At 40.0% G+C, this 26,579-nt stretch overlaps 1 protein-coding gene across 5 annotated transcripts in view; it reads right to left on the bottom strand.

Moving 5' to 3' along the window:
- ush2a (Usher syndrome 2A (autosomal recessive, mild)) overlaps positions 1-26,579 on the bottom strand; it is a 237,482-nt gene that overhangs the window by 59,192 nt on the left and 151,711 nt on the right. For all 5 annotated transcript variants that reach the window (XM_044346023.1, XM_044346054.1, XM_044346031.1 and 2 more), the window contains exons 57-65: positions 26,117-26,326; positions 21,362-21,564; positions 21,153-21,265; positions 19,914-20,142; positions 18,388-18,556; positions 18,044-18,265; positions 5,503-5,726; positions 2,839-3,175; positions 62-259 (exon numbers count right to left, since the gene is read on the bottom strand). In XM_044346023.1, coding sequence (XP_044201958.1) covers positions 62-259; positions 2,839-3,175; positions 5,503-5,726; positions 18,044-18,265; positions 18,388-18,556; positions 19,914-20,142; positions 21,153-21,265; positions 21,362-21,564; positions 26,117-26,326 — 1,905 coding nt within the window. The remainder of the gene's footprint in view (positions 1-61; positions 260-2,838; positions 3,176-5,502; positions 5,727-18,043; positions 18,266-18,387; positions 18,557-19,913; positions 20,143-21,152; positions 21,266-21,361; positions 21,565-26,116; positions 26,327-26,579) is intronic.

The following is a 26,579-nucleotide window of genomic DNA, read 5'->3' as shown; positions in this document are numbered from 1 at the left end:
GTGATAAGTACATGCGCGCACACACACACACACACACACACACACACACATATATACATACCATTAGGCCTGGCAGGTGCTTGCCAGCGCAATTGGATGATGTCATCTCGTTCACTTAGCCGACTCCAGCGGGGCGGTGCCACACCCCATGGTTTATCTTCACTGGTGGTCACTGTTCTAACATCACTGGAGCCTCGTCCAAAGCTGTTCCAGCCCCTCACTCTGTACTCATAGGTGGTGAAGGGCTCCAGGTCAGAGTCTAGTAGAGAGGAAGAGAGGAAGAAGGGAAGAAAGGAAGAGAAATAAATAATTTTGTAAATATATAGGTCAATGAATAAATCTCAGTTATATCATGAGTGCACACATAGTATAAACTAAAATTCCAGTACGCAAACAATCAATTTGTAAATTTGTTATGAGTTCTTTCCAAAAGAGATAATATTCTATTAAAATGACATATTGTGGGGATAGATAGAAAAGAGACTTAAATCTGTTGTGGATTTGATGGAAAAGTCTAACTATGATTTTATCAAATAATCAGTACATCATCAACAATAATACACATTTCAACATGGACTCTTTGGTGTATTGTTTTAATGTATTTGAGTGTATGTATTGGCACTAGCACAATGAGAATAAACGATTCCTTTTTTGCAAGGGCAATCTTTACACATTATTTACAAAACAGAGAAATATTTTTGAATAAATTTATTTTTGTTTTCAGCTTTGCACTCCTCACCAGCAAGATTATAAAAAAATATAAATGAATACAAAAGGTGTTCACCAAAATAATTCTGATAGATTTGTGCCCTAAAATCTTTAGAGAAATCGTGCCCTTAAATAAAACTTGTACCATTCATGAAACATATGGGGGACGTGTTCATCCAAAGAACTTGTAGTTACAGTAACAATAATTCCATCTTTAAGAATGTGTGTACAGGGAGCTGTATTGCCAATTTAAGTAGACATTATATGAACATATACCAAATATATGCACTATCACTGGCGCATAGTTGTAAATGTCAGGCGGTGACTGAGGCATTCTGGGAAACAGGTTGTTACAGCCCTTCTGGTGAGGTATACATACAGGAGCATATATACATACAGATGTACTCGCACACACTCACACACATACGGGATGTGCATTATTTTTAGGAGTGCTAAGGGACTGCTGCTGTAAATGAGACCATGTTTTAACCGCCAGTCTGGGACTCTTGTCTTTACTACTGTGGAAACTGAAACTGCAAAAAAAACACACATAGTGACACCCACATGTAAATGAATCACTGGACGTGTGAACATAGATACATGTGTAAAAAATTCAGTTTAAGTGTTTGATTGAGAACTAATTCCAAAAAGTATTAAAAATATACATTATGTGTGGGCAATATATAGCCTATTTACAGCACATGTGCACCTACCTGTGTGTGATCTAGTTTAGGTTTTTTACCAGGGGAAGTATAGCATGATACCCTGTGTGTGTGAGTATGTGTGTGTATGTGTGCACAAGAAACATCTGGTGTATGGTGGGTGGCGACAGCTTTATGTGCCTCTGCCCAGATGGTGTCACAGCATCGCCTAGAAACTCTTATCCTAACCGCCCCATGCTACACACACACACGCACATACACACACATATAAAGTAATAGAAACACATATCGAAAACCACATTCCACGCACGGGCACACTTAAATAGTAACTAACTGGGATACTAACACACACAAAAAAAAATGTAATTATGGGTGCACAACCACCCATACGCACACGTAACACCCACAACCACAATTAGTCTTGATTAAACAGACTTAACTACCCAGATAAATAATGTGCAGACAGACTGAATATCCGGACAGACACGCCCACAAACACCAACACACACATACACTCCAACTCCCATTGGGCTGATAAATAGTAGAGAATGTTCAAATGGCATTTAAACGCCCATCTCTAAGTTTTAATGACACACCAGTGTACAGCACGGAGAGAGTTACCACGTTACAGCTATTAATGTACACTGCAACAGCTGTCTTGGTGGGTGTGTGTGTGTGTGTGTGTGTGTTTGAGTGTGTGGAAGGGCATCTGTCTCGAAAAGCTCGCTGATTGCAGCGGCTGAAACATTTAGAGTAAATGCAGAATTGGTTTCTGCAGGCTCACAATTTCTATGAGTTGTGTGTTTCACAGATGGTTATAGGCTGTATTAGTTATTCTTCATAGCGAGTCCTATTTTCCAGCAAAGTCATAGGTTAGAAGCAGAGATGCAAATACATTATGAATGGTCAAAATGTTTAAAACTAAAATAGCTAAAGGCATACAGGCATGCTGACACCAGATAAAAGACTATTAGATTAAAATATCCTTAAAGTAAACTTTTAAAGCGCTCAAAGGCAATGTGGCTGACTTCAGATTTCATATTTTAACAACAACATGTAAAAGAAAGTTGTCTGAGAAAACTACTTGTGTGATGTCACTCAGGTAACTTGACTTGGTACTTGAAATTTACAAATTTGAAGGAGAGAAAAGCCTATTGCAGACTTGTTCTCGGAATTAAGTGTTTGAAAGAAGTAGGTGTTTAATCTGCCTGGCTGCGCAGATCATTAACTGACTCACGAGGAGCTAAAACTTTAGCTTAAAACAAGGCTTCATGTTTGAGGCAGAGTACAGTGAGGAGCAGTGATGACAAATTTGATCAAATAGATGGCAAAATAATTGTGTGAATTGCAGAAAAAAAGAATATAAAAATTCCAAAAATCAGATACTTACCCTTGAACAGTACTTTTCAATTATTCTAAACTATATTATTTCACTGAACACACACACCTATACACACAACGTGATTACCTGTATACGTGTATCTGTTGGCATCTCCGCTGTACACTACCTCCTCATGAGACGAGCACAGGCTTCCCTTGTATCCCAGGCTGCCAATGTGTGTATGACTGTGTGTATTTGCCATTTTGTATGTGTTATCACTCCTGTTTGTATGTATATACAGGCCTGTAGTGAGAGTTTCCTGTGTGGTGTTGATGGAAGGTGAGTATGTTGAGGGTGTGTCAGGATGTGTGTCTGCAGACAGGACCCATGTGCAGGCAGTCATAGATGGATCGAGGTCACAGGAGCCACAGTACGCTGTAGAGGCTGCAGCTACAGGACACACAGTGGCCTGCATACACTGGTGCTGGACAGAGGAAGGAGAAAGACACAGGTAGAGATGGAAAAAATTGAGAGGAAGAGAAGGGATGGGGAGGGAAGACGGAGGAGTCAAACAGTGTGAGGGCAATAAAGAGCAAAGTCAGGGGAGAGGGAGACGAAAAGGGAGAAAAGGGAAATATGAGGTTCAAAATCTTTATTTTCAGTAAATCATATCTATGATTGCACTGCACAAAAGCAAAGACTAACAGAAACTGTTGATCTTATATGTTGTAAGCAAAAATTATATTAATTCTTAGGTGTCTCTAACACACATACATGCAGCATGTGTGTGTTTGTGTGTATATGTGGTATGCATGGTCCTTAATGACATCATTAGAGCTAATGAGAGTTCCTACCCTTTGTCCCTGTGTGTGTGTGCCTTTGTGTGTGTATGTGTGCATGTCTCATGCTGACTTAGGAACACACAAACACCACATGACCCCAGTTGATAAATGGAAGATGGCCCAGTCCCCAACTCCTGATGTGACAATGTGTGTGAGTTTGAGAGAGAGAGACAGAGAGACTCTATCTAACCCCTAATGTCTCCTGGATACGTAAACCGAACATCTCTCTTGGGCTCTTTTTTTTTGGCTCTACATGTGCCAGAGACCAACTAGTGTCTCCGAAGAAAATACAAATTTATGTATTTGAATGTAATAATATACTAGTAATACTACTGATAGGTAATTTATATTTAATAATACATTTTATTTGTTATTGACTTTGTATATGTAGCAAATCTAGTTTTTCTTGTTTATTTATGTCACTTATCCAACAAAGTCTGTGAGGAACAACAGAGGGATGCAACAGTTTTTCTTCCACTAATATACTCTTCAGGAAATACAGACACCAAATAAAAATAAGACAGTGTGTTGTGTAATTAAAAGAGTAACATACAGACACATAATATCTGTAACCACATTGATCTGATGAGCTGCAAATGCCAAAATATCTTTGAACAGTATTATAATTGTGGTTGCCGAAGAACAGACCACTCGAGGATGTTTCTCCCTTGAAACACTTCCAGTGGACATTTGAACTGCAGCAAAGACAGACATAGCTATGATGAAACTGGGACACTAGACAACCGCATCACCGAGAGGAAACAAAGAGAGAGTGTGTGTGTGAGATGTAGAAATAATTAGCTTGACAAATTGACAGTTTAAACCTGACAGTGTTCTTGATATTTCCTCATTTATGGTATACTATATGTATTAGCAAATACACCACATAGTGTAAACAACAGATTAGATTTCTCTCTATCTTTGGGAGAACATTCACTTACTGGCACATAAACATCAACACAGAGACCCCCAGATGTCCATAGAGACGTGCACATTGCAAACATTGGGCCTCATGCAAGAACATCTTAGTGTTCTTATCCTAAATCTCTCCTACTTTTTCAATGAGGCTCACTTGTATGAGTGTTACAAGTCGGATGCACTAAATTCTCTTAACGGGACAAACTTGTCATAAATTACTAATTTCAGTCTGATGAATGCCACCTGCTCATGAGATTTCCTGTTTGTGAGATTTGGTCATTTGATTTGATTGTTCTGCTCTGTTTGCGCTTTATTTTTCACACTGCTGAGCTTAAAGTCCTGTTGTCAGAAATCAGCAGACAAAAAAACAATTAGAAAATATTAATAGTACAGCTGTCAATGATGTGTCATCAGAGCAGCCCTGTATTTTGACAGAAATGAAGATGGAATATTCAGTCTGACATGAAGTTAGATGCTAAAAAACATCTTTCTAAATCAAATCAGTTGAAGTGACAGGGATATTAGACGAGGGAATATTAAAGCCAACAGTAGGTGATGTTGCACTGTCAGATGCAAAAGAGGATACTGGACAGCAACCAGCATAAAGATCCTGAGGCAGCTGTAAGAGTGACTACTGAAATGTATGAGTTGCTGTGCTGGAAAATTCCACTAAAATTCATAAAATCTCAGTAAATTGGCATGCCATAATAATGATGATGATGATATGGTAAACAGAATATTAAATTTACATTAAGTTTTTTAGCTATACGTTTTATTTTAGTTAATTGTGGTATCACATTGAAACTCAAAATTAATTCAGATTGAGACATGAATTCAGGTCAAATTAGTATTTTTTATCCAGTGGAGGAAGGCAGACTGTATGTACATGAGTTGTACAAAAGATCTGGACCACTTGTGAATTTCACTCATGCCTAAGAAAATTGGTAAATGCCACAAATTCACATAAATCCCTTGTACATGCCATTTAAGAACAAATCTGCTGGTACAAGTAGTTCTTACATGAGGCCCATTATTTCACACCCAAACTCACCTGTATTAACAGGCCGGGTGTAGGTCGGTTAGCACACACGTGTCGTTGAGGGTCATAGCCAATCCCATTGCAGCATTCTTCTTCCTGACGTATAACCTTTGACCCACAGCACTGCAGTGTGACTGTGGCATTGCCAGCAGGGTGCATTGTAGGAAATCCGTCACTGCCCACACAGCAAAGAGAGGTTGAAGAGTTTATGTAGTCAGGACCACAGCAGACAAAACCTAAAGACAAGAAAATATGCATATCATTATTGTTTAGTGTGTAGGTTTTTTTTTATCCTACTTGTGCAGTACAGTAAACTGGTTAAAACCTGGTGCAAGTTATACAGATGAAGGAAATTCATTTTTATGAGCCACCTTCACATACTAAAAATGACAAGTATGTGTTTAAGCCTCAAATGAGTTAGTTTTAACTTCTTGAAATTTAATTTTGCTGCCAATTTTGAGAACCATATTATGGTTGTCAAACAATACTAGCATTTTCAAGAAATCAGTATTATAGTGACGCCACATCATCTACAGTATAAATGCCTTTGGTCCTCCCAGATCACTGAATATCTACAAGAATAAGCTACTGCTGAGCTGCCAGTGTCAGCTCCTCTTGTGCTTCTGTCCTCACCTATTTTCTGTCTTTTCTCTTGTCTCCTCCTTCCATATAGTACACTCTTCCTCAATCTCTTCCCTTCCCCTCCTGATGTCATACTGTAACGATATCTAAGTAATGCAGGACTATACTGTCTTGCTTCTACACTTCCCAACTTCCTTCCCCTCTCCTCTTTAATCTCCGTTTTCTCATCTGTGCGGTATTTAGGTTGCTATGAATATTAGTGTGCATCCTCTGTTATCTCCTCTCATATCCCTCCTTCTCTTCCTCCTTTTCTCCTCACCTGCATGCCTCTTCTCCTTGCCTATATACATCTATCTGTACGGCAGTAATATTCAGGCTACGCCTTCTGAGGAGTGCAGGGGGGAGAGGATGTGTGTTTTTCTGAGAGCTGCCATCTCTGACAGTGATAGGTGATGCCTGTCTGCCACCACTTCACCTTCAGCAGCAAGGTGACATTTAAAATACATGCTATCACTCCATTTCCCTGTAAATGTTTTTCAGCTGAATATCAAATTTCAAATTCATTTCATTCCATTTGAAATTCAAATAACACTGAATAACTGACAAATCAAGATAATTGTAGTGTTACAAGTACACTAACTAAATCTATTGTAACGACAATAGTTACATAACAATTATAGGTCCAAAACTTCATTAAGTCTAATTACATTTGATGTTGCCTTATCCACTTTTTGAATTGGATGTACACGATACCAAGTCAACACTTTGGATAATTTCTTTTACTGTTAGTGAGAACCCAAACTTTGGGTTTGCACTAACAGTGAAAAAATTAACACTGCTATATACTATACAACTCTGATACCTCAACAAAGGAGAGAAGTGCAGGAAAATTGAACACTGTGTGTTAGATAAAGGTGATCAACACAGCTTAGCTAGGGGGGGACTGCTTTGGCCTTGCAATGGATTAGGGCTATAATATTGTCCTGCTATAATACTGAGTCAGCAAAGTAACCCCCTGCTGTGAGGATGCATAGGAAATACAAATGAGTATGGCATGGCACGGAATGGCACGAGTAAAATATTATATCTGTGCTGATGGAAAAAGGACAAATTGTATTTTAATGAGAGTCCAACAGTAAAAGCTTCTCATTTTAAATCAGAGTCTGAAAAATTGGAAGAACCCCTGGTCTTTTGTGATTATTTAGCTTACAGTTAAAAAAATCTAACTTTCATGAGGTATTTAACAAATTTATCTGAGCAGTTGATGACATGCTGATCTGTGGCACTATCTACCCCCAGCTGTGGTACCCATTTTATTTGACAGCAGACATTAAACACTAAGTCATTGCTTTGTATCATGGCCTTGCCCTTTAATGGGGCTGCAGCTAGTTGCGGAGTGATAAATAACTTATTGTTTAACACCTTAATCAGCGTTCACTCTTTGTGCACATGAAATGCTGATAATATAAGCAATCATTTCACTTAAAGGCCAAAAGTGGAGAATGGCACATATTTTTTCGTGTGCTGTTGCAGTGCATTATATCCTCACAGCATCCATCACAGACACCATGTGACAGGAAAATGCATGTGTATGTGTGTGTGATTGTGTGACATAAAGGCAGTCTGACGGCTAGTAACTCACTTAGCAGCGGCAGCTGTTGCAGAGCGGAGGCTTGGTGGCCAATTCCCCCAGCGCCTTACTTCAGCTTCAATGACGCGCAAATAAACAGCTCAACACTTTTCCAAAATAGCTTTTCTCCACTCATCCCTCGTCCTTTCAGCATCCTCACTTCTACGCCTCCCTTTCATCTGGACACCAGGACCTCAACGTCTCATAATTTTCTCTCATTAGCCTCCTCTCCATTTACTCTCCAACAGTCTGACTCTCTTTCCATGTATTGTATCAACAGGGCTCTCTGTTCAAACACTCTGCATAATCTTGATTCTCTCTCATACTTTTTTCTGACTCTAGGAAATGCCAACATTATCACTTGTGACCTGAAGTTCATGAGTTATATCGAACTTCTCCTCCATCTGTTCTTTCACTGGTCAATCTTTCTTTCCTGCATCCCTAACTTCTGACCTAAATCTTTCGATCTCTGCAGCTGTCTTTCTCCTCTGCACCTTTCATAGTTCATCCATGTTCTACCTTCTCATTACCCACTTACCCATTTCTCTATTTCTCTTTTGACCATATACCTACTGGTTCTTCTCCTGTCCTCTTTTCTCAACCTCTCTACCCCTTGTTCTCTTGCGTCCACTCTCCTCTTGCCCTTCCCTACTCTCTCTATCTCTCTGCATCCACACAGTTCATAGGTCTGCATCGTCTGTTTACTATTCTGCTGCTAAACTTCACTATTGTATTATCACCCATTCAGCAGAAATCCAATCCCTGTCTTTGTAAGCGTTATCTGTGTATGGGTGTGTGTGATATGGTTGTACATTTGTGTTAATGTTTTGAAACACACACCTATTTTCTCCTCCTCGCAATAAGCTGTGTGTATTTGTGCATGTGTTCGTGTATGTGTTGACAACATTTTATCACACACCTCTTGTTTTCTCTCTTGCATCGCAGAATGCTTCAGCCCTAATCTTCAGATTTACGTTGGATTTGCATACATTCGTTAATAGCGTCGGGAGCGCCGCGTCAACACAAGGTGCTTAGACAACGTGAATTATTATTAGGGTTTCAGTCATTCCACTTAATGATAAGTCAATATTTAGCCCTGCCAATGAACTACTGATAAAAATGTGTGTTGTGGATTAGGGTTATCCGAGCTCTCTAGGAGACCAAAACCCCTCCACAACTTTAAACAAACCAAACACTTTTAAATACCTGAATATATTACAAGGGGTTTGGCACAAAGTGCATAGCAAGTGCACAGACACACAGTTTGTGTGCATGCATAGTAGCACACACACACACACACACACACACACACACACACACACACACACACACACTAGCACACAGAAACAAAGGAGCATGTAAAAAGTGACTTACTTAAGAATAATAATACACATATGTATATTTATGTACAGACACGTGTGGTATGTACTGTGTATAGTTGAATGAATATAAAATAAAACAAATTTCAAGGACTGCCTTTTTTCATCCACATAACATTGCAAAAATTAGGCCATCCTGACTCAAAAAGATGCAGAAAACCACGCATTTGCTACTTCTAGGCTGGATTATTGCAATTCCTTATTATCAGGCTGCCCCAACAAGTCTCTAAAAACTCTCCAGCTGGTCCAGAATTCAGTTGCACGTATACTGACGAAGACTAGAAAAAGCGATCATATTTCTCCCATTTTAGCTTTTCCGCACTGGCTTCCTGTAAAATCCAGAATAGAATGTAAAATTTCTTCTTCTCACCTACAAAGCCCTTATGGTCAGGCATCATCATATCTTAAAGAGCTCATAGTACCCTATTACCCCACTAGAACACTGCCCTCCTTGAATGCAGGTTTACTTGTGGTCTCCAAAAGTAGAATGGGAGGCAGAGCCTTCAGCTATTAGGCTCCTCTCCTGTGGAGCCATCTTCCAGTTTTTGTCTGGGAGGCAGACACCCTCTCTACAATTACGAGTAGGCTTAAACATTCCTTTTTGAGAAACTTTATAGTTTGGGCCAGCCCAGGTTTGCCTTGGACCAGCTCTTAGGTATACTGCTATAGGCCTAGACTGTTGGAGCGTCCCTGGAGTTTTGTGCTTTCTCGTCTCGCAGGGGATCTTCGGCTGCAGACTGACTGCTGTCCAGCGTGATGCCTCATCGCTGCTATTGTTATTATTAGTCTTTTTGCCCACTGCTAGCTATTATTATTAGGCATATTTCTATTATTTTTGTTATTTTTATTATTGTTGTTGCTGTGCTTCTCTATGTCTTTCTCTCCCCTCTCCCCCCTCCCTTTTCTCACTCAACCTAACCAGTCAAGGCAGATGGCCACCCACGTAGAGCCCAGTTCTACTCAAGGTTTCTTCCTGTTAAAGGGGAGTTTTTCCTTTCCGCTGTCGCCAAGTGCTGCTCATGGGGGAATGTTGGGTCTCTGTAAAATAAAGAGTACGGTCTAGACCTGCTCCATGTGAAAAGTGCCCTGAGATATCTTCTGTTGTGATTTGGCACTATATAAATAAAACTGACTTGACTAGCTGATGATTTTAAGGTCACAACAAGAAGTTAACTCTTTTGTGGCCAGTATTTTATTTTTGTGTCCATTGCATTCTATAGTCTAAACTTGCAGATGCACAAAGATACATGCAGATACAGGTGCGTGTATCATACACACGCACTCACTACAGGAAGGACTGTGCGTGAGTGTGTCTGTGTGCACGCTTTGTGCTCCAGAGGGGCCACACTATATGCCATGTCGAGAGATGAAATCACAGTGGATTGACTTTCTCAAACAGTGCACAGTGTTCCCCTGTGGACACACATGTCGATGTTGGGCCAGCAAGACACAGACACACAGACACACACACACCTGCTCTTGTCCCAGGTGACTAGTTGTCCTCTTGTCTTTCTGACGTCTTTTTTTTATTTTTTTTTTTTTAATTTCAGCAACATTACCAGCTGGGCATGTGTGTGACATTGTGTGTATTAGCGTGTATCTGTCCTGTGTTTGCTTGCATGTGTGTGTGTGTGTGCTGAGCTTGGGTAAAAACTTCAATAGCAGTTATACTTTCACTGCTCTACAGGGATCCACCAAAGAGTGAGACACAGAAAGCAGCTCTTGGGAAGTTTAGTGTCTGTGAGAGAGCAACAGAGAGAGGAATGTGAAAGAGGGACTGAGATGAAGAAAGAAGATAAAGGCTGTGTTCAGACTGACTTGAGCCCTGTGTGAAAAAATACAGTCCTCTCATTCATTTGAATGGAGGAAATGCACTGCGTTGGCTAATCACATACATGCAAGCACACATTTCTGGTGGATTACTTTGTAACATGAACGCTGTGTTTCTGCTGTTTATCAGTACCTGAAGCAACGTGCCCTCATCGACACAACCCCTTGAATTGTTTTAACACAGGGCTGTTTTTGGTCTGAATGTAGCATAGGAGTCTACAGCCCTCCTAGCGGCTCTGTGAGGCTGTACTCAGGCACACAAGAGGAAAAGTTAAGAGATCAAAGTTCTTACAAATCATGCTGAGGGGAACATCAAATAGCTGTTGAGACATTTCACTAAAAACCACAAATGTGAACCTTATGGTGATTCTAGAGGAAACGTCAGGGGACCATGAAAGTCTGTACAAAATTTTGTGCCAATCATCCAGTAGATGTTGAGATATTTCACAGAATAAGTGAAAACTTTTGCTTACTGGTGGTGCCATACTAAAAGTCTGGGAATCATATCAGTCACTGGGGTTCAACCTCTGAGGACCATGAAAGTCTGTACAAAGCTGAATGACAATCCATGAAATAGTTGTTGAGATATTTCAATGAAAACCAAAAGTGACAACTTACTGGTGGCGCTGGAGGAAAAGTCAAGGGAACACCAAATATTGAACGACTGATGAGATATTTCAGTCTGGACCAAAGTGGTGAACCGACAGACCATACTGCTAGCATGACAAAGTGCCACTTGTTTGACAAACAAAACAGTTAAAAGATGTGAGATGAGTAACTATTTGCTAAAATAAAAAATGTAATATACTGTATTATATTCACCCGTGGATGCAACAAATTAATGAGTGAGTACAAAAATTAATGTTTTGTTAGTACACTTATCAAGTACAGATGATCCATCACATGCACTGAACCACAGAGATGTATACCTTCAGTCTAGGGAAGACTGACCAACTATTGGAGAGATAACCCTTTTTTGTCCATTACAGAGATGTGAAATTATTAAATGAGCTTTACTGCAGACAACAGACTGACATGGTGACCCCAGAGCAGATACCTCCACATTGTAGACAGTTACATTGTAACTGTAGGTTACTAAAACTAGCCACTGGTCTGCTGTATATAGATAACAGAGTTGAATTGGGATGAAAGGCTTTCATGATTGTAAAATACATTAATGCAAAAGAGCAATACATGCCACACATATGGCAAATCTGTGAAACAGCCCATCCATGTATTATTTGCATCTACATCCTAGAGTAATCTCTTGCTTAAAATGTGTAGGTCTGTGTGTGTGTGTGTGTGTGTGTGTGTGTGTGTGTATTGTTTTTTTGGCAAGTGAGCTCAATCTGCTCCTTGTCCATACCTGGACCTTGTGTCTATTTTATTTAATTTTCTTACTCAACTTTTAATAAAACCACAATGCCTAACACTAGAAACATCAAGAATAACACAAGGACAAATAAAATACACAAACACACACGTGCATACACACACACGCACCCACAACACACACAGTGCAGACTGTCCTCATCTCTGTGCTCCTGACAGCCTCTGGTTTTATTCTTGCCAGTCATTAAAGTAAACCTAATAGAAAAGCCATCATCATAAATACATTAACAGAGAGAGAAATGTCTTCCTGTGTTCAGAGAGTACTCTATCTTCAAAAGCAGCCAGACGCTGCTGTTTGGAATGCACTACTGTTGGCCATTTGCTACCCATCATTGATGAGGGGCTTTTGGCAATGATATACGCGTATGTGTGCGCACACACACATAAACACAAACAGGAAAAAAACACGCTCTGAAACTGATGAGAATCTTTTGGCAGAAACCATGAAAGGACGTGCAAAGGATGTTTGTCTCACTGCATAAAGAAACATGTATATATGCAGAAACAGAAAGCTACATACAGAAAGTGAGGCATGGATTCACCAAGTTGAAGATATAAACTATGCACACTTGCACACACTTGTACACACAAATGCATCCATTCTCACAACTCCACCAGGCTCAGAGTGAGCTAGCTTAACTACTGGGATAATTTTCCTTCAGTAAATGGTCACTGTGCCCTTGAAAAACATATTTGATTATTACTTTTTTCTCCCCCTCCTCTTTTTTTCTTTTAGCATCATCACAGCCATTTTCATCACGCGCTCTGATGATGGCACGGCAAGGCGCGTTAAGATAACACCCCGGCACCGCCAGGCTTTTAACACTTAAACGGTGAAAAGGGATATTCAGATTTGTCCTTGAACGTTTGGATAGGGCCTGCTGGGCTGGGACAGAGGGAGGGAGTAAGGGAAGGAGTTAAAGAAATGCACACGTTTTTAAGATTCATTCACTTTAAGAAAAAGTGAGCTGGGGAGGCCATTTACTGTAGCGCACACAGTGAGAGATGGGGAAGGCGGGGTTGAAGGGCAGATGGAAGAGTTAAAGAACTGCACACTATAAAGTAAAAGTGTGAAGGGGAAATGATTAGTGGAGCGCGCACAGTGAGGCAGGGGACTTAGGGAGAGTCAGAGAGCAACGGGAGGCCAAAGACACCACACACGTTTCTTTAAACACCATCTAATCTCATCTAAGTCTTAGCTAAACATCTTACATACAAACTCAGAGAGAGAAGAAAAGAGGAGCAAATGAAGAGCTTAAAAGTTGGTATTGAACCTGCAACACAGGAGGAAATGTTGCAACAAAACCGAGGCACTCTTGTCCAAAAACAAACAGTATTTAATCTACTTGAAAGTGAAATGAAAGCTGTTTAAACAAACTGGCAGATTTTGAAATGAGGGATTTAGCATGGAGACTTTGTGTTATTGTATAACAACTGGGGATGCTGAGGAAAGGATTATAGACCCTCTCAATAATACCCCAGACTAAAACTGGCCAGAGTAGAAGTTAGGCCGGCCATTGCAAATGGCATATTAATGTTACTTGATCAGGTAAGTCTGAATAAAGACACATGTAGACAGGAACCTATTTAGACTTAATCCAAGTCTACACTGGTCACAAACGTCAGCAGCACAGCAGCAGTAGCAGCTGCAGTCCGCTGTCATTGTCACACTGGATCTGTTCAGCCACAGTACTGCTGTGCGTTCACAAGAATTTTGACAGGGCTAATGTAGCTGCGCTCATAAGTTGCTAGAAAATTGACTTCAAGCCTAAAACAGAGGATTTAGATCTCACTTATTTGTCTAAAGGGCAAGTGAAGTGTGAGCTATTATGTTCCTAGTGTAGGTAGCTGTACTGATTAAATATGAAATGCATCTGTTCTGTCAGATGCGCTTGAGATGGATGACTGAGTCATAGAGTATAAACGAGGGACCAGTTTCTATAATTGGGATAAGGGAATGGAGAAACCTGGTAAACAGAGCAAGATTGTTGCTAGAGAACAAACAGGTAGTCTGAAAAGTGAACCCAATGTGGAAGTGACTTAAACCTGCATTCTCTCTAATGGCCAACAGTGGGCGACTCCACTGGTTGCAAAAAGAAGTCAGACTCTATGGAAGTCTAAGAGAAAATGACCCTACTTCTCTACTTCTTGATTTATTACCTCAGTAAACACTTTCCTGATGAGTTTATGGTCTCAATCGCTAGTTTCAAGTCTTCTTCAATAACGCATGATGTTCATTTTTTAAATTATGGACCCATTTGGAGTAAGATAGACGATAAAGCAGCGTATGCTTTTGCGTGGCTACCTTGTGATTGACAAGTAGTTACCATGGCGACAACATTGATAACGTACATAACCATGGTGTAACCCCAGATTCACAGAGTATAGGTGTAGCTGCCACTATTTTACACTGTGTTTTCAGTTCATGAAAGTTAATTGTAACATTTTTGTGGCCTAAAAAAAATCTTGCTCAGCATTTGGTTGCACTGAAAGACTTCCTGAGGAGTCGGCTGTTTGCATTTTTCGGTAAGTACATTTTGTTTTAATGGTTTTAGGCCTGTTTTTCGCTAGTGAAAATTGGCATCAGCATTAGCATTAGCACAGTTAACCACAGACTGTAAATGTACAGTGCTAACCAAGCTGGCAGCTAGCGCTAGGGTCAGCTCCACCTTCTCGTCCAAATATGGTCACTTCTGGTTCCAAAAATCAAAGATCAACAGTCAAATCCAAGATGGCGACAGTCAAATAACTAAACTCAAGGCTTCAAAATGGCAGTCCACAAACCAATTGGTGACGTCACAGTGATCACATTCATATTTTTTACAGTCTAAGCGGGAGAAGCAGCATGCACGGCTGTCGTTTGCCACAGTGTCTATTTTGCTACCACTAGGGGGTGCTGAAGTTTGAAAAATTAGTCTGACTTAAACTGAAACGGAATCAGTGAACCCTACTTGAAATAAGTAGGTTTTACTGCTGATCAGTAGGCAAGTCATTCAATTCTGGGACATGCGCATTATAAGGCAAGACTGGGCGCTTTCTCATTACAGAGTGACACTGACAACCTAAGAAAAAAAAAGAGAGAAGAAAATAATATACTTAAAACCTGAAATCTGCCAAAGCGCAAGGTGAGTGGTTACATAGATGAGTGGGTCGTTGAGTGGGCAGGAAGAAAGCTAACTTGCACTATATACAGAGTGAGAAAGGTAACAACTTATGTTGCTAAAGCTTTCTAATCATGTTAAACCCAAAGATGTATATAAATATATGAAACTCAGAATGTTTTAGAAGAACACTGTCCACTGACTCAGCTTTGTTTTTCATGTGTTTGGTGAGTACAGGCTGGGTGAGGTGATGTTTCTGACCCTAATTCTATTTCACCTGATTTACTCTGGATGCTTTCCTGTTTCAAATCAAATAGTCCAGCCTAGAGCACTTGTGTAACTATGTTTTGTATGTTTTGGGATGAGTGCACATGTGCATACAATTCTGTGTTTATACACATGCATGTTTTTCTTGTGAGTGTGTATCATTGAGTATGATTGTTGTTGTGCTTGTGTGTGGATGTGTGTGTGCATATCTATGTGTGCACATGTGCACGCAAGCCGGTACGTGTATCTGTTGCCAGACGGCTGTCTCCTGGCATTGCTGTTCCCCTGCAGTGTGTGTGTATGGTTGTTGACAGTGTGGACGGTAATGTGTGATAGATCGCACTTCAGGGACCCCATAATCACATCAGCCTAACCTAGTCTATCAGCTGGGCACAATGGGATACCCTTCACTCCTCCTTTAATCTGCTCCATCTAGCTCTTCACCACTCTTCTGTTCTCTCCTGTTTTTTCTCTCACTGACTTTCTTCCTCTTTCAATCTGTTTTTTTCCAGTTTAATTTATCTGACGCATACTTAACATTTTCTATTCTTTCTTTCCCTTTCCTCTTTCTTTTTAAAAATATTTTTTGTCTAGCATTTTTTTGTACTATGTACATTTTATTTAAAGGTATCCTATTGTTTGTAATCAAAATTGTACTTAATTTGTAGCCCTCTCTTAATTTCATTCTCTCACTTTTTCCTTTCTGTTCTGTTCTGTAACTTATTTCAATGTGCACTTTAAGTTATTTTAAATAGTATTGCATGCAATGTGTAGTTTTCTGTTACTGGCATTTTCTTTATTTCTCTTTCACAAATCTGTCTCTCACTATATCTTTAAAGAAGAAACAAAACCCTGGACATAGTGAGAGGGAGGAATGAGAGTGACTGGTGCCAAGGTTAAGTAGCCTATCCTATAATAGGTGTTGCTGTGTGCATGTTGTATGTGCGAGTGTCTTGAAACAGACGTGTGGGGTCGAGGTTGCAAAGCCGGCCCCAGGGCTCCCCAACAGCACAGTGCACCCGGCAAATGGCCCTTAGCCTTGCTAGTGCCGCTAGCCCTACGATCCATCATACCATATGTTCTCAGTGGGGAAGCTAACGCTAATGACTGATGAGTGGATGGGAAGGGGGCACATAAAGGGAGGGAGTGGAAAGGGTAGGATGAGGAGGAGAAGGAGGAAGAAAAGGTGGGAGTAGAAGAGATAAGGAACAAGAGGCCAGAGGAAGAACAGAGGGTGTGGGGAAACAAGTTGATGAAGGGTAACAAAGAAGATATCAAAGGAGAAGAAGAGATGGGAAATAAATGAAAGAGGGAGATGGAGAGGAGGAGGAGGTGGGGGGCACTGTTGGAGGGGAAGAAAAGGAAACAGATGAGACAAAACAAGCAACGGTTGTGGCAGAGTAAAATACTCATGAATAACATGTCAAACTACCATTCACTCTGGTTACTCTGACAATACTCAACATAAATCAGTATTTAAGTGTGGAACCACTTCCTAAAGAAACTTTTGAGGAGAGACTCTAATTGGCAATGTCATGAAAAGACAACATGTTGAAGAAAAAGAAAAGATGAAGCCAGAGTAACAACTGATAATGGACATGAGGTAAGAACATTTATATAATTTATCTGCTGGCTTACTTTGGAGGAACTTTTTTGCCAGCATACATGTATTTTTGTGTGAGTGGGGATCTTGTGTGTGTGAGTGTGTGTCTGAGTGTTTGCAGATAGGCTTATGGGGCACTATAGACCTGCCCATATGGGGCCATTGTTTATGTGTGATGAATAGAGTCCACGTGTCTGTCTCTGGCACTCAACACTAAGCGAACCCTGCCGAGGGCACCCTGTTGACTCTATGTGTGTGTTTTTGTGTATGTGTGGGTGCCTGTAATATGTACGTATGTGTGAGAGTGTGTTTGTGTGTATGTGTTTGTGTGAGGGAAAGAGAATGGGTGTGTATTTGTCCTGCTGTGTGCTTGGCAGTGCCCTCAACGGTGCCATCCCGAGTGTGTTTCATCATCATCTGCCATGACAAAGATGTCTAATGACACACATGTACACACACACACAGTCACATCTGTGCCATGGTATCCGGGTGCTTTGGGACACTGCGGGAGAGGAAGAAAGGGAAACGACCCCACGTTCCTGCACCATGTGTCTACCTCAACCCTCTTTGCTTTATTCCTCATCATTTTCTCCTTTGCCTTTTTGTTGATTGGATATTACAAACTTCATCCCGTATGTGTTCATTGTTGAGCAAAAAACTTTATTCATCGCAGAATCTTTTTATTTCCTCCCTCTCACCATAATATAAAACCATTAAAACAACAGTGGATGTTAGTTTACGTTTGTGTCTGTATGTTTACTTCTCTCACCTGGAATGTATGTATGCACTTCCTCCCTCTCAGCATCACCGCAGCACACCAGTGTATCATCTACAACCCGGCCTCTGCAGCATTGGACCCCATAGCCATCATGGAGGCTCCCACTACAGCAGAGCTGGCCGCCTTTCGTGGAGTAAGGAACTCCCCCACAGCAGCTGTCACCCAGCCCCACTGAGACCCGGCCCTGCGAGTGGTCAGGACAGCAGTATTCATCTACAATGACAAGGACAGATGAAGGAAAACACTTGAACAACATTGAAAATACTAGAGTCAAGTCAAGTGGAAAAGAACAAATCCCATGAAAGTGTTAACATATGAAGCAATCTGAAACTCACTGGCTTTTACATGAACATAGTATCCTCCACAGCACTGGTGGTCAGGGAGAGGTGGGAGCAGTTTGCCATTGCAGCAGACTGGGTTGGAGGAATTAATGAAACTCAGGTAACTGCCCTCACAGCAATGATGATGTGGCTCCTTTGTGTATAATAGTCCATTGCAGCAAACCTGGTTGAACAATATTGGCATATACACACACGCACACACACACACAGATGTACCCACATATGAGAAAATAATCACAAAACAATCAACAAAATCCACACAGACACAGTAAAACGAAATCACGTATGTTTCTGCACTACTACGGTGTGTCTATCAGCCAAACAGGAAGCCATTTATCTTTTGAAGGCTATTTCTATTTTGGGGCATGCTCTCTAAAAATGAGTGTTTGAATGGTTACTTCATGATACACCATCATCTTTGTCCCTTTTCTCATGTAAGATCTGAAACTTCACAACTTTCAGAGTGATACAAGTTTTGAACATAAAACTCTGACCATATCATATCATACTATTTCATTCAGGACATGACAAATGTTATTTTTTATTAACTATTAAAGGAAACAACCTACAGTATGTAGTGTACATGCCTTTATTATTGTGTGTACATGTTTGTGATACAGAGCAATTTTTTTTTCTTGTCTAGCTACATGAGTGTGGGTTTGTATATCCACTTTCACTGTTTGAATCGGTGTGCATGTGTGTATTTATCCATGTGAGTTTGAATGTTGTTATTGTTTGTGCTATTGGGTGTGGTGGGGATAAATGTATGGCGTACAGCTTCACTGTGCCAACTTGGCTGGCATTCAATGACACAAGGATGGAAGTGAATGCAGATGACAAGTTAATCTGTTTAGAGAAATTAATCACTGAGAGGAGGACCATGCATCCCACATAAATAGCGTGTGCTTGGAAGAGGAACCGTGAGAGTGTGTATTTGACTGTGGGTCTCTGTGTGTGTGTTTCATTTTGTGTTTCTATGTGTCTTTCTGAGGTCTGGTGAGGACTAATATCCTGAGGGGGTACACAGCAACAATGTATTCTCCACTTCAGATCAGCAGCCAAAGCAAAGACCCTGGACTAAATTCTTGTTTTACACATTTAATACAAATATGTTGTTGTCGTACAGTGAGGGTTTTAATGATTACTCACAATAAATTCTGGTTAGAAGAGAGGCTCTTGCCTTTAAGTAGAAACATTGCCCACTAAAATGCTCCATTCTTAATACACCCATAATTATAATGTGTGTCTAGATTTTCAAAAAAAAAAATGCATTGAGAAGTGTATGTTGCCCCAGGTAACACTCTTGCACTTGTTTCAATTAATAACACATTGTTTTGACCTGTAAATGTTGTTCCTTCCTTTAGCACAACAGTCAACATACAGTATTGTCAAAATCAGTTGCAAAATGCATGTGACAACTAACAAATAAACGACTGGATGGAGAAAATTCCATAATCCCACTCATGAAGAAAATAATAATAAATACAGAAAGAAGAACAAAATGGCCAGAGCAAAATTACCTGTACGTCAGGATGGAAGCAGGATGTCCCACACACACTATGAGTGGCAGAACACTGCAGGTAGGTACATGTGAACCTTACACCACCTGCACCTCCTGATTCTTCCCCCACAGAGGACGTGACCCCTGCTGATCCACTAACACATGACCTCAAGGTCCGTCTTAAGACCTCATAGCCCAGCATGATCCCACTGGGTCTGCCTGGATGGGACCAGTCCAGCCTCACAATCCTAAGAGAGAGAGAGAGAGAGAGAGAGAGAGAGAGAGAGAGAGAGAGAGAGAGAGAGAGAGAGAGAGAGAGAGAGAGAGAGAGAGAGAGCAAGGCGAGAACAGAGAGAAAGAGAGAGAGATGGGGTTATGGAAGGACTCCAAATCTGAACAGGGCAATGAAATGTTCTCCTTCACACTCCTTTCACCATACTGCACACACGAGCACACACCAAACACACAAACCTTCTCATACCAAACACACATGCATTCATGCATGGTTAATGCCTGACAAAGTTGAGTTACAGTGTCAGGTTGTGTGTATCTTTATACACTTCACACTATTGATTTTCTTCTTTTTTATCTCTGACATCTTTGGCAGGGGAAAGACCTGTGTAGTAACACACACAGTTACAACTCCCACAGTTTCCTACAAGGAAAATAAGCCACAAATCACTACTTCCTCTGCAACTGTAAGATTTGCAACATTGCGGTCAAATGTGGGAAGCAGAGCATCACTTTAAATGTCTTTAAATTTAAATTTAAGACTGCGAATAAAATCTCCATTTTTGTTCCTATTTCATTAATTGTGGATGCTGTTGAAAAGTACCTTTGAGGTAAACTTATTATATTAGATCAGAATACTTAAGAGTACAACTGACATTGTGTAATAAAAATATTTTTAATAATGTGATGTGTTATTGATATACAGGTTACTAATAGTGAGTAAAATTATATTTTCATGCAGTCCAGTTGTATCATCACATCTTATGCTGGCTTCACAAGACAAAAAAAGCTCCACCATATACTCTGTAAGTGCAAGCTGGATTGATTCTGTTGTGTCAAACCTGTAAACCAACCTTTTGTGCTGCTGATAAACATTGATGATTAGTACATTTAAACCAGAGGCTATAAACTTTCATGAACCTGGAACAATGGTAACACTTGAAAAATGGTTAAGATTAAATATTTGTCATCAGAAAAAAAGTAAAGATGCAACTGCATAAATGTTCACAGTGCATCTCTGCATTACCTGGCACTGACAACTTGTGCGTGAGGTGTAACCAGGTCAGCAGGCAGGTCCTCCACAGTAGTTGTCTGAGTAACATTACTCCTCACACATGCATACACAGTACACACCTCCACCTGAAATACATACACAAATATAGCAGACAAAACATAATGAACACATTTCTGCATACTTGTTTGGATGTGCATGTCTGCTTTTGTTTGTGTGTGTACCTGTATGTTGTAGACAGTAAAAGGCAGTAGGTCCCCCAGCAGGTAGGACCCTGAGCTGTTGTCTACACTGCCATGAAGATGGTCGTTAACGTAGATGTGGTAACCAGTAATTGCTCCATTGGGCCATTGAGGAGGGAACCAGAGCACACGTGCGGTGCTGCTGTTAACTGGAACGACCTCCGGGGCAGACATCCCATCTGGCTCTGGGGATGGCACATAAGAGTTCACACATCCAAAACTATTTAATTTTTAAAGAACAATAACATCTTATACAGCTTGAAGATGTGAAACATGATCATCACCAAGCTCAGTATTAAGCATGGCATGAAACCAGTGCTCTCAACATCACATCTAAGTGTTTACATACATACATATGTGTATATGTATACACACACACACACACACACACATACATATATATTATATATAATCTCAACTTCTGCAGAAATGTGAAGACAAAGCTGCAAGAACAGGATTTACTTGTGAGTCACCACATTCATTTATAATATACTAACAATGTGTTTGTGCATATTGTTTGTCTTGCTCTGTGATGGTGATTTCACAATGCCTGACGAAGATCTCTGGTAGATCGAAACGTTGCTCAATTAGATTTGCTGGGAGCTACTAGTACAGTGTGCAGATCTTTTTTTCTGATTTTTACCTCTAATATACTTACAATACCTCTATTCATATAGTGCTTTTCAAAACAAGTTACGAAGTGCTTTACATACAATTAAAAGAGACAATAAGCAAACAGTTATAATATTTTGATAAAATACAATGAAAGATAATAAAACAAACAGTAAAATCAATAAAAAGCATGTTTAAAATAGTGAGTTTTTGTCACTTAAAATAAGACAATGTGTTAGCTTCCCTGATTTTCTCTGGCAGGTCATTCCACAACTGAGGGGGCCTGAACAGAAAAGGCCTGGTCACCTCTAGTTTTAAGGTTTGACTGAGGAATGGCTAGGAATGACCTACGAGAGGATCTCAGGTTGCATTCAGGCTTGTAGGAGATCAGGAGGTCAGCTATATATTCTGGAGCCAACCCTAAACAAGCCTTAAAAGTGATCATTAAAAATTTTAAATCCACTCTAAGATGGACTGGGAGCCAATGAAGTTATTTTAAAACATGTGTGATGTGTTCTCTCCTGTTGGTCCTGTTTATGAGTATGGCTGCGGCATTTTGAATCAGCTGAAGTTTAGTGAGGTTTTGTTGTGCGAGGCATGAGAAGAGTGCATTGCAGTAATCTAACCAGGATGAAATGTATGCATGAATTACTGTTTCTAAGTTCTTACAAATTACCTGATATGTGAAAATTTTCTTAATTGGAAAAAATATGATTGGACAACAGAATTAATATGCTGGTCGAAGCTGATGTGGTTATCAAAGATAATAGCGAGGTTTCTGCAAGAGTTAGTAATGTTAGATGAGAGGGAACCAAGATAGGAGGAAATGTAATTGTAATTGTGATGAGCCTGGACCTAACTGTAGGAAATTTGACCACCCAGTTATTGATATTTGCAATACACATGTGGAGGTTGTGTAATTGATTGGTGTCATTGGTGTCAAAGGAGAGATATAATTGTGTATCATCGGCTATATTAATAATATGACCATTTGGTAGCATGTAAATGGAAAATAGTTAGGGCCCAAGAACGGATCCCTGTGGAACTCCATATTTTAGTGCTACTGAAGCTGATTGATAATTCCCAATTTCCACACAGAATGACCTAAAACTAAACCTGAAACACCCACCCAATTTTTAAGACGTTTAATTAAAATACTTTGACAGACAGTGTCAAAAGCTGCAGACAGATCCAACAGGAGTAATATAGTGTATTGACCACAGTCAGCTGCTAAGAGATCATTTAAAACCCTAAAGAGTGCAGTTTCTCTGCTATAACCTGCCCTAAAGCCCGACTGAAATTTCTCAAAGAGACCATTACCGTTCATGAAAGATTTGATAACTGCTTGTAAATTTTTACACACAATCCACACCACTAAAACTTTAAAACGTCCTAAAACAGTGCTACATTAGTGATCATCAGGCCAGAGTTGTAAAACTGAAAAATATGGGTATGTTTAAATTACACATTGTGACTGTCAGGTCTCCAGTATTCAGTACAACCATTTTTTAAAAAGACAAGTAATGTAAGGTGAAGTCTATTTTCTGTATATCATACAAGCTTCTTACAGCATTAGTTCAGTAACAGCCCTATTTACACACAATGAGTAGAGACACAGCCTGACAAACTTCTCAGAGATCAAACAACAATACTGAGCTTTTAACCATCCATCACTCAAGAGGTACGTGTATGTTGGTGAGGGAGAGAAATGGACAGACTTTATAAGCATGCAACTATTTGTATAGTAGGACAGAGAGACTGTGTGTGTGTGTGTGTATTTTACAGAGAGAAACAGAGAGTGTGTGTTGGTCTGCATATAAAACAGGCCGAGTGTGAGTCTGTGTGTTTGTGAGGGAGGGAGAAAAGAGGCCACCTGTGTGACTGTATTTGTGCAGTATTGCGTTGATAATGGTATCTAGCAGTAAATGAAATGTAGAGCAGTGAGCTGGGTTTAGGTAAGTGCATTGGCAGCCAATGAATTGGGTTAATTTCTCTTAGCTGAGTGCATTTTCACTTAGAATAATCAGAATATGATCAGCTCGCCCTCTCTCTTTTTCTCTTTCACTATCTCATAGCTAATGATAGTGAATCTTTCTCTGAGACATTTTTTTCTTTTGCTGTGTTGTTCCACATTATCTCTCCCTTTCTCCTTTACTGTCCCTTCCACCTCTTCATTCCCTTAGTTCATTCCTTCAAGAAACTCTCTTTCAGCACATCTATAGTACAAATTTATAATAAACTAAAACTCCAAATGCTGCTCCACTCTCAGAACACATGTTCTATGGCGATTGATATAACATGGTAGCTTATAGAGAATTTGTTACAGGTACAGAGGATAAGGGAGGGAGTATTCACTCCCACACGTTTTGTTGGTTTTCACCATGGGGGTTGCCAAAGTTCAGAGACAAATGGGTTTTGAAGGGAGGTGACGGAGACAGTGAAAGACACGAGAGAATCTGAAAAATAGAGGATAAGTAAGAGATGATCTGTGAAAGAAAGAGAAAGAGAGAGAGTGAACAAATTCAAAAGACAATTTCATTGTATAAGGTTTCCTTCAAGATGATAGTAAAGATCAAGTTGTGGAAAGTGAGAAAGAGAGGAAAGGTTTAAGTAGAGTATTGTGATGAGATGTGTGTGTGGGTGAGATGTAATCATACAGATTCAATCTATTATTCTAAGTAAAAATGTACTCAGCTAAGAGAAGTTAACCCAATTCATTTGCTGCCAATGCACTTACCTAAACCCAACCTACTGCTCTACATTTCATTTACTGCAGGATGACATTATCAACGCAATACTGCACACAGAGCCTCTTTCACTCATACACACACAGACACACGCACATTTTTCTTGCCAATTAGTCCTGATGTTAGCATTGCCCTATAGATTGCAAGCCATGTTAAGACGGTTGGTAGGGTTGAGCTGCATTAGTTAAAATATATTTGGCTTTGGTGTGTGCACGTGTGTGTGTGTTAGTGTGTGTGTGTGCGCACTCTTATGGCTGTAAAATAATGAAATTACCTCCAGAGCCCTCTCAGTTAAACGAGCCATGCTTTGCCTTTAGCACCTAATGATTTTCTAATGTTTTTAATGCACTTTTTATTATACGGCTCAGATTAGAGAGAAAGAGAGAGGCCTCTGACATATGATTATACTGAGAAAGAGATAGAACTGAAGGAGACAGAGAGATGGTCAGAGAGAGGGATTGAGAAGGAAATGGAGACAGAAAGAAAACAACAGAGTGAGCGGCCTCTGACATGTGATTACAGTGTGACAGTTGAAAGATAACCCTTAAATGCTGAGAGACTAGGCTGAGAGTTGAAGAGGGAAATGGAGAGAAAAGTCGTGATGACAGTTGCACAGCTTGTGCTACTCATAGCTAAAGATAGTAAAGCCTGAAAAGGAAAATAACAATAGATTCAAGAACTGATTGGCTACTCATGTTCCACTTACTGTATAGACTCGAAACTCAATTTTACTTTCTGATGAAGACTGAGTCTCCTTTTACAAATATTAACAGATTATGCAAAGACAGCTAAAGCTGAGAAAACGGATGAGACTGTATAAAAGAGATGTACTGTAATGATGGCATTGCATATTTTGGTGGAAATTTTCCATTTCAACATAAGGGACTGATATACTTTCATGATTTCTTTTCTCTGTAGATTTATAGAATATCCCATCTAACCTTTTAGGAAAGCCAAAGTGATGTATTTCAATTATGTTGTAAAGTACAGTATAGCTATAGCTTGCCTCAGACTTGGGAACAGCCATGTTTGCTGTCTTGTCTGACAGGTAAAACACAGCTTGTGTGTATGGCTGTGTGTGTTGCCAACAAGCATTTTACAACACCTTAAATCTGCCTCACACGCACACTTTGTATTGATTTCATGCCTCACTACATGATGTATTTAACATTTCCTGTGAAGCACAGAGACACAGAGGAACACACATTGACACAGACACCTCTCCGGGATCTATTGAATTGAAGTACTTTACATGATACATGACACCCTCATATACATATACACATATACAACACATACAGATGCAAATTATAACCAATTTCTGAAACCAAGTTTTTGGCCATGTTAATCATCAATAAACTCACATATATACACATACCTCCATCCTTTGTCGTGACGTTAACTATTGCCTTAGTTGTATTATGTGCCCCGTTAGACACCTGTAATGACACCAAATAGGTGGTGCTGGGCCAAAGGTCAGTTATCACGGTGGAGATGATCTCAGGGTGAAAAACCATATTTTGACTTGAGAGGGCAGAGTCTATTGTGAGAAAGTAAGACTCCACCTCTCCTTGCAGGTTGTGCAAAGCTGAGAAAGACATGAAGACAGGGGAAGTAGAGTGAGAGAGAAGTCAAAATGTGAAAAGGTCTTTTTCTTCACATTTTGGTAAGCATCAAATGACAGATTAAGCTTAATAAAACATCATGTCATGAAAGTATGCTTATGCGTTCATCTCATGTGTGTGTTTATACTTCTGTCCTTGTGAAAAACAGTTTAAGTTTCAGACCATTTTGAATAAAGACTTTTGCTGGACAGACTATGTGTGTGTGTTTAAGAGTAA

The sequence above is a fragment of the Thunnus albacares genome, chromosome 1 (assembly GCF_914725855.1).
Source record: "Thunnus albacares chromosome 1, fThuAlb1.1, whole genome shotgun sequence".
In the NCBI taxonomy this organism is placed as follows: Eukaryota; Metazoa; Chordata; class Actinopteri; order Scombriformes; family Scombridae; genus Thunnus; species Thunnus albacares.
Note: the sequence above shows the minus strand (reverse complement) of the source record. Positions and strands in the feature narration are given on the sequence as shown.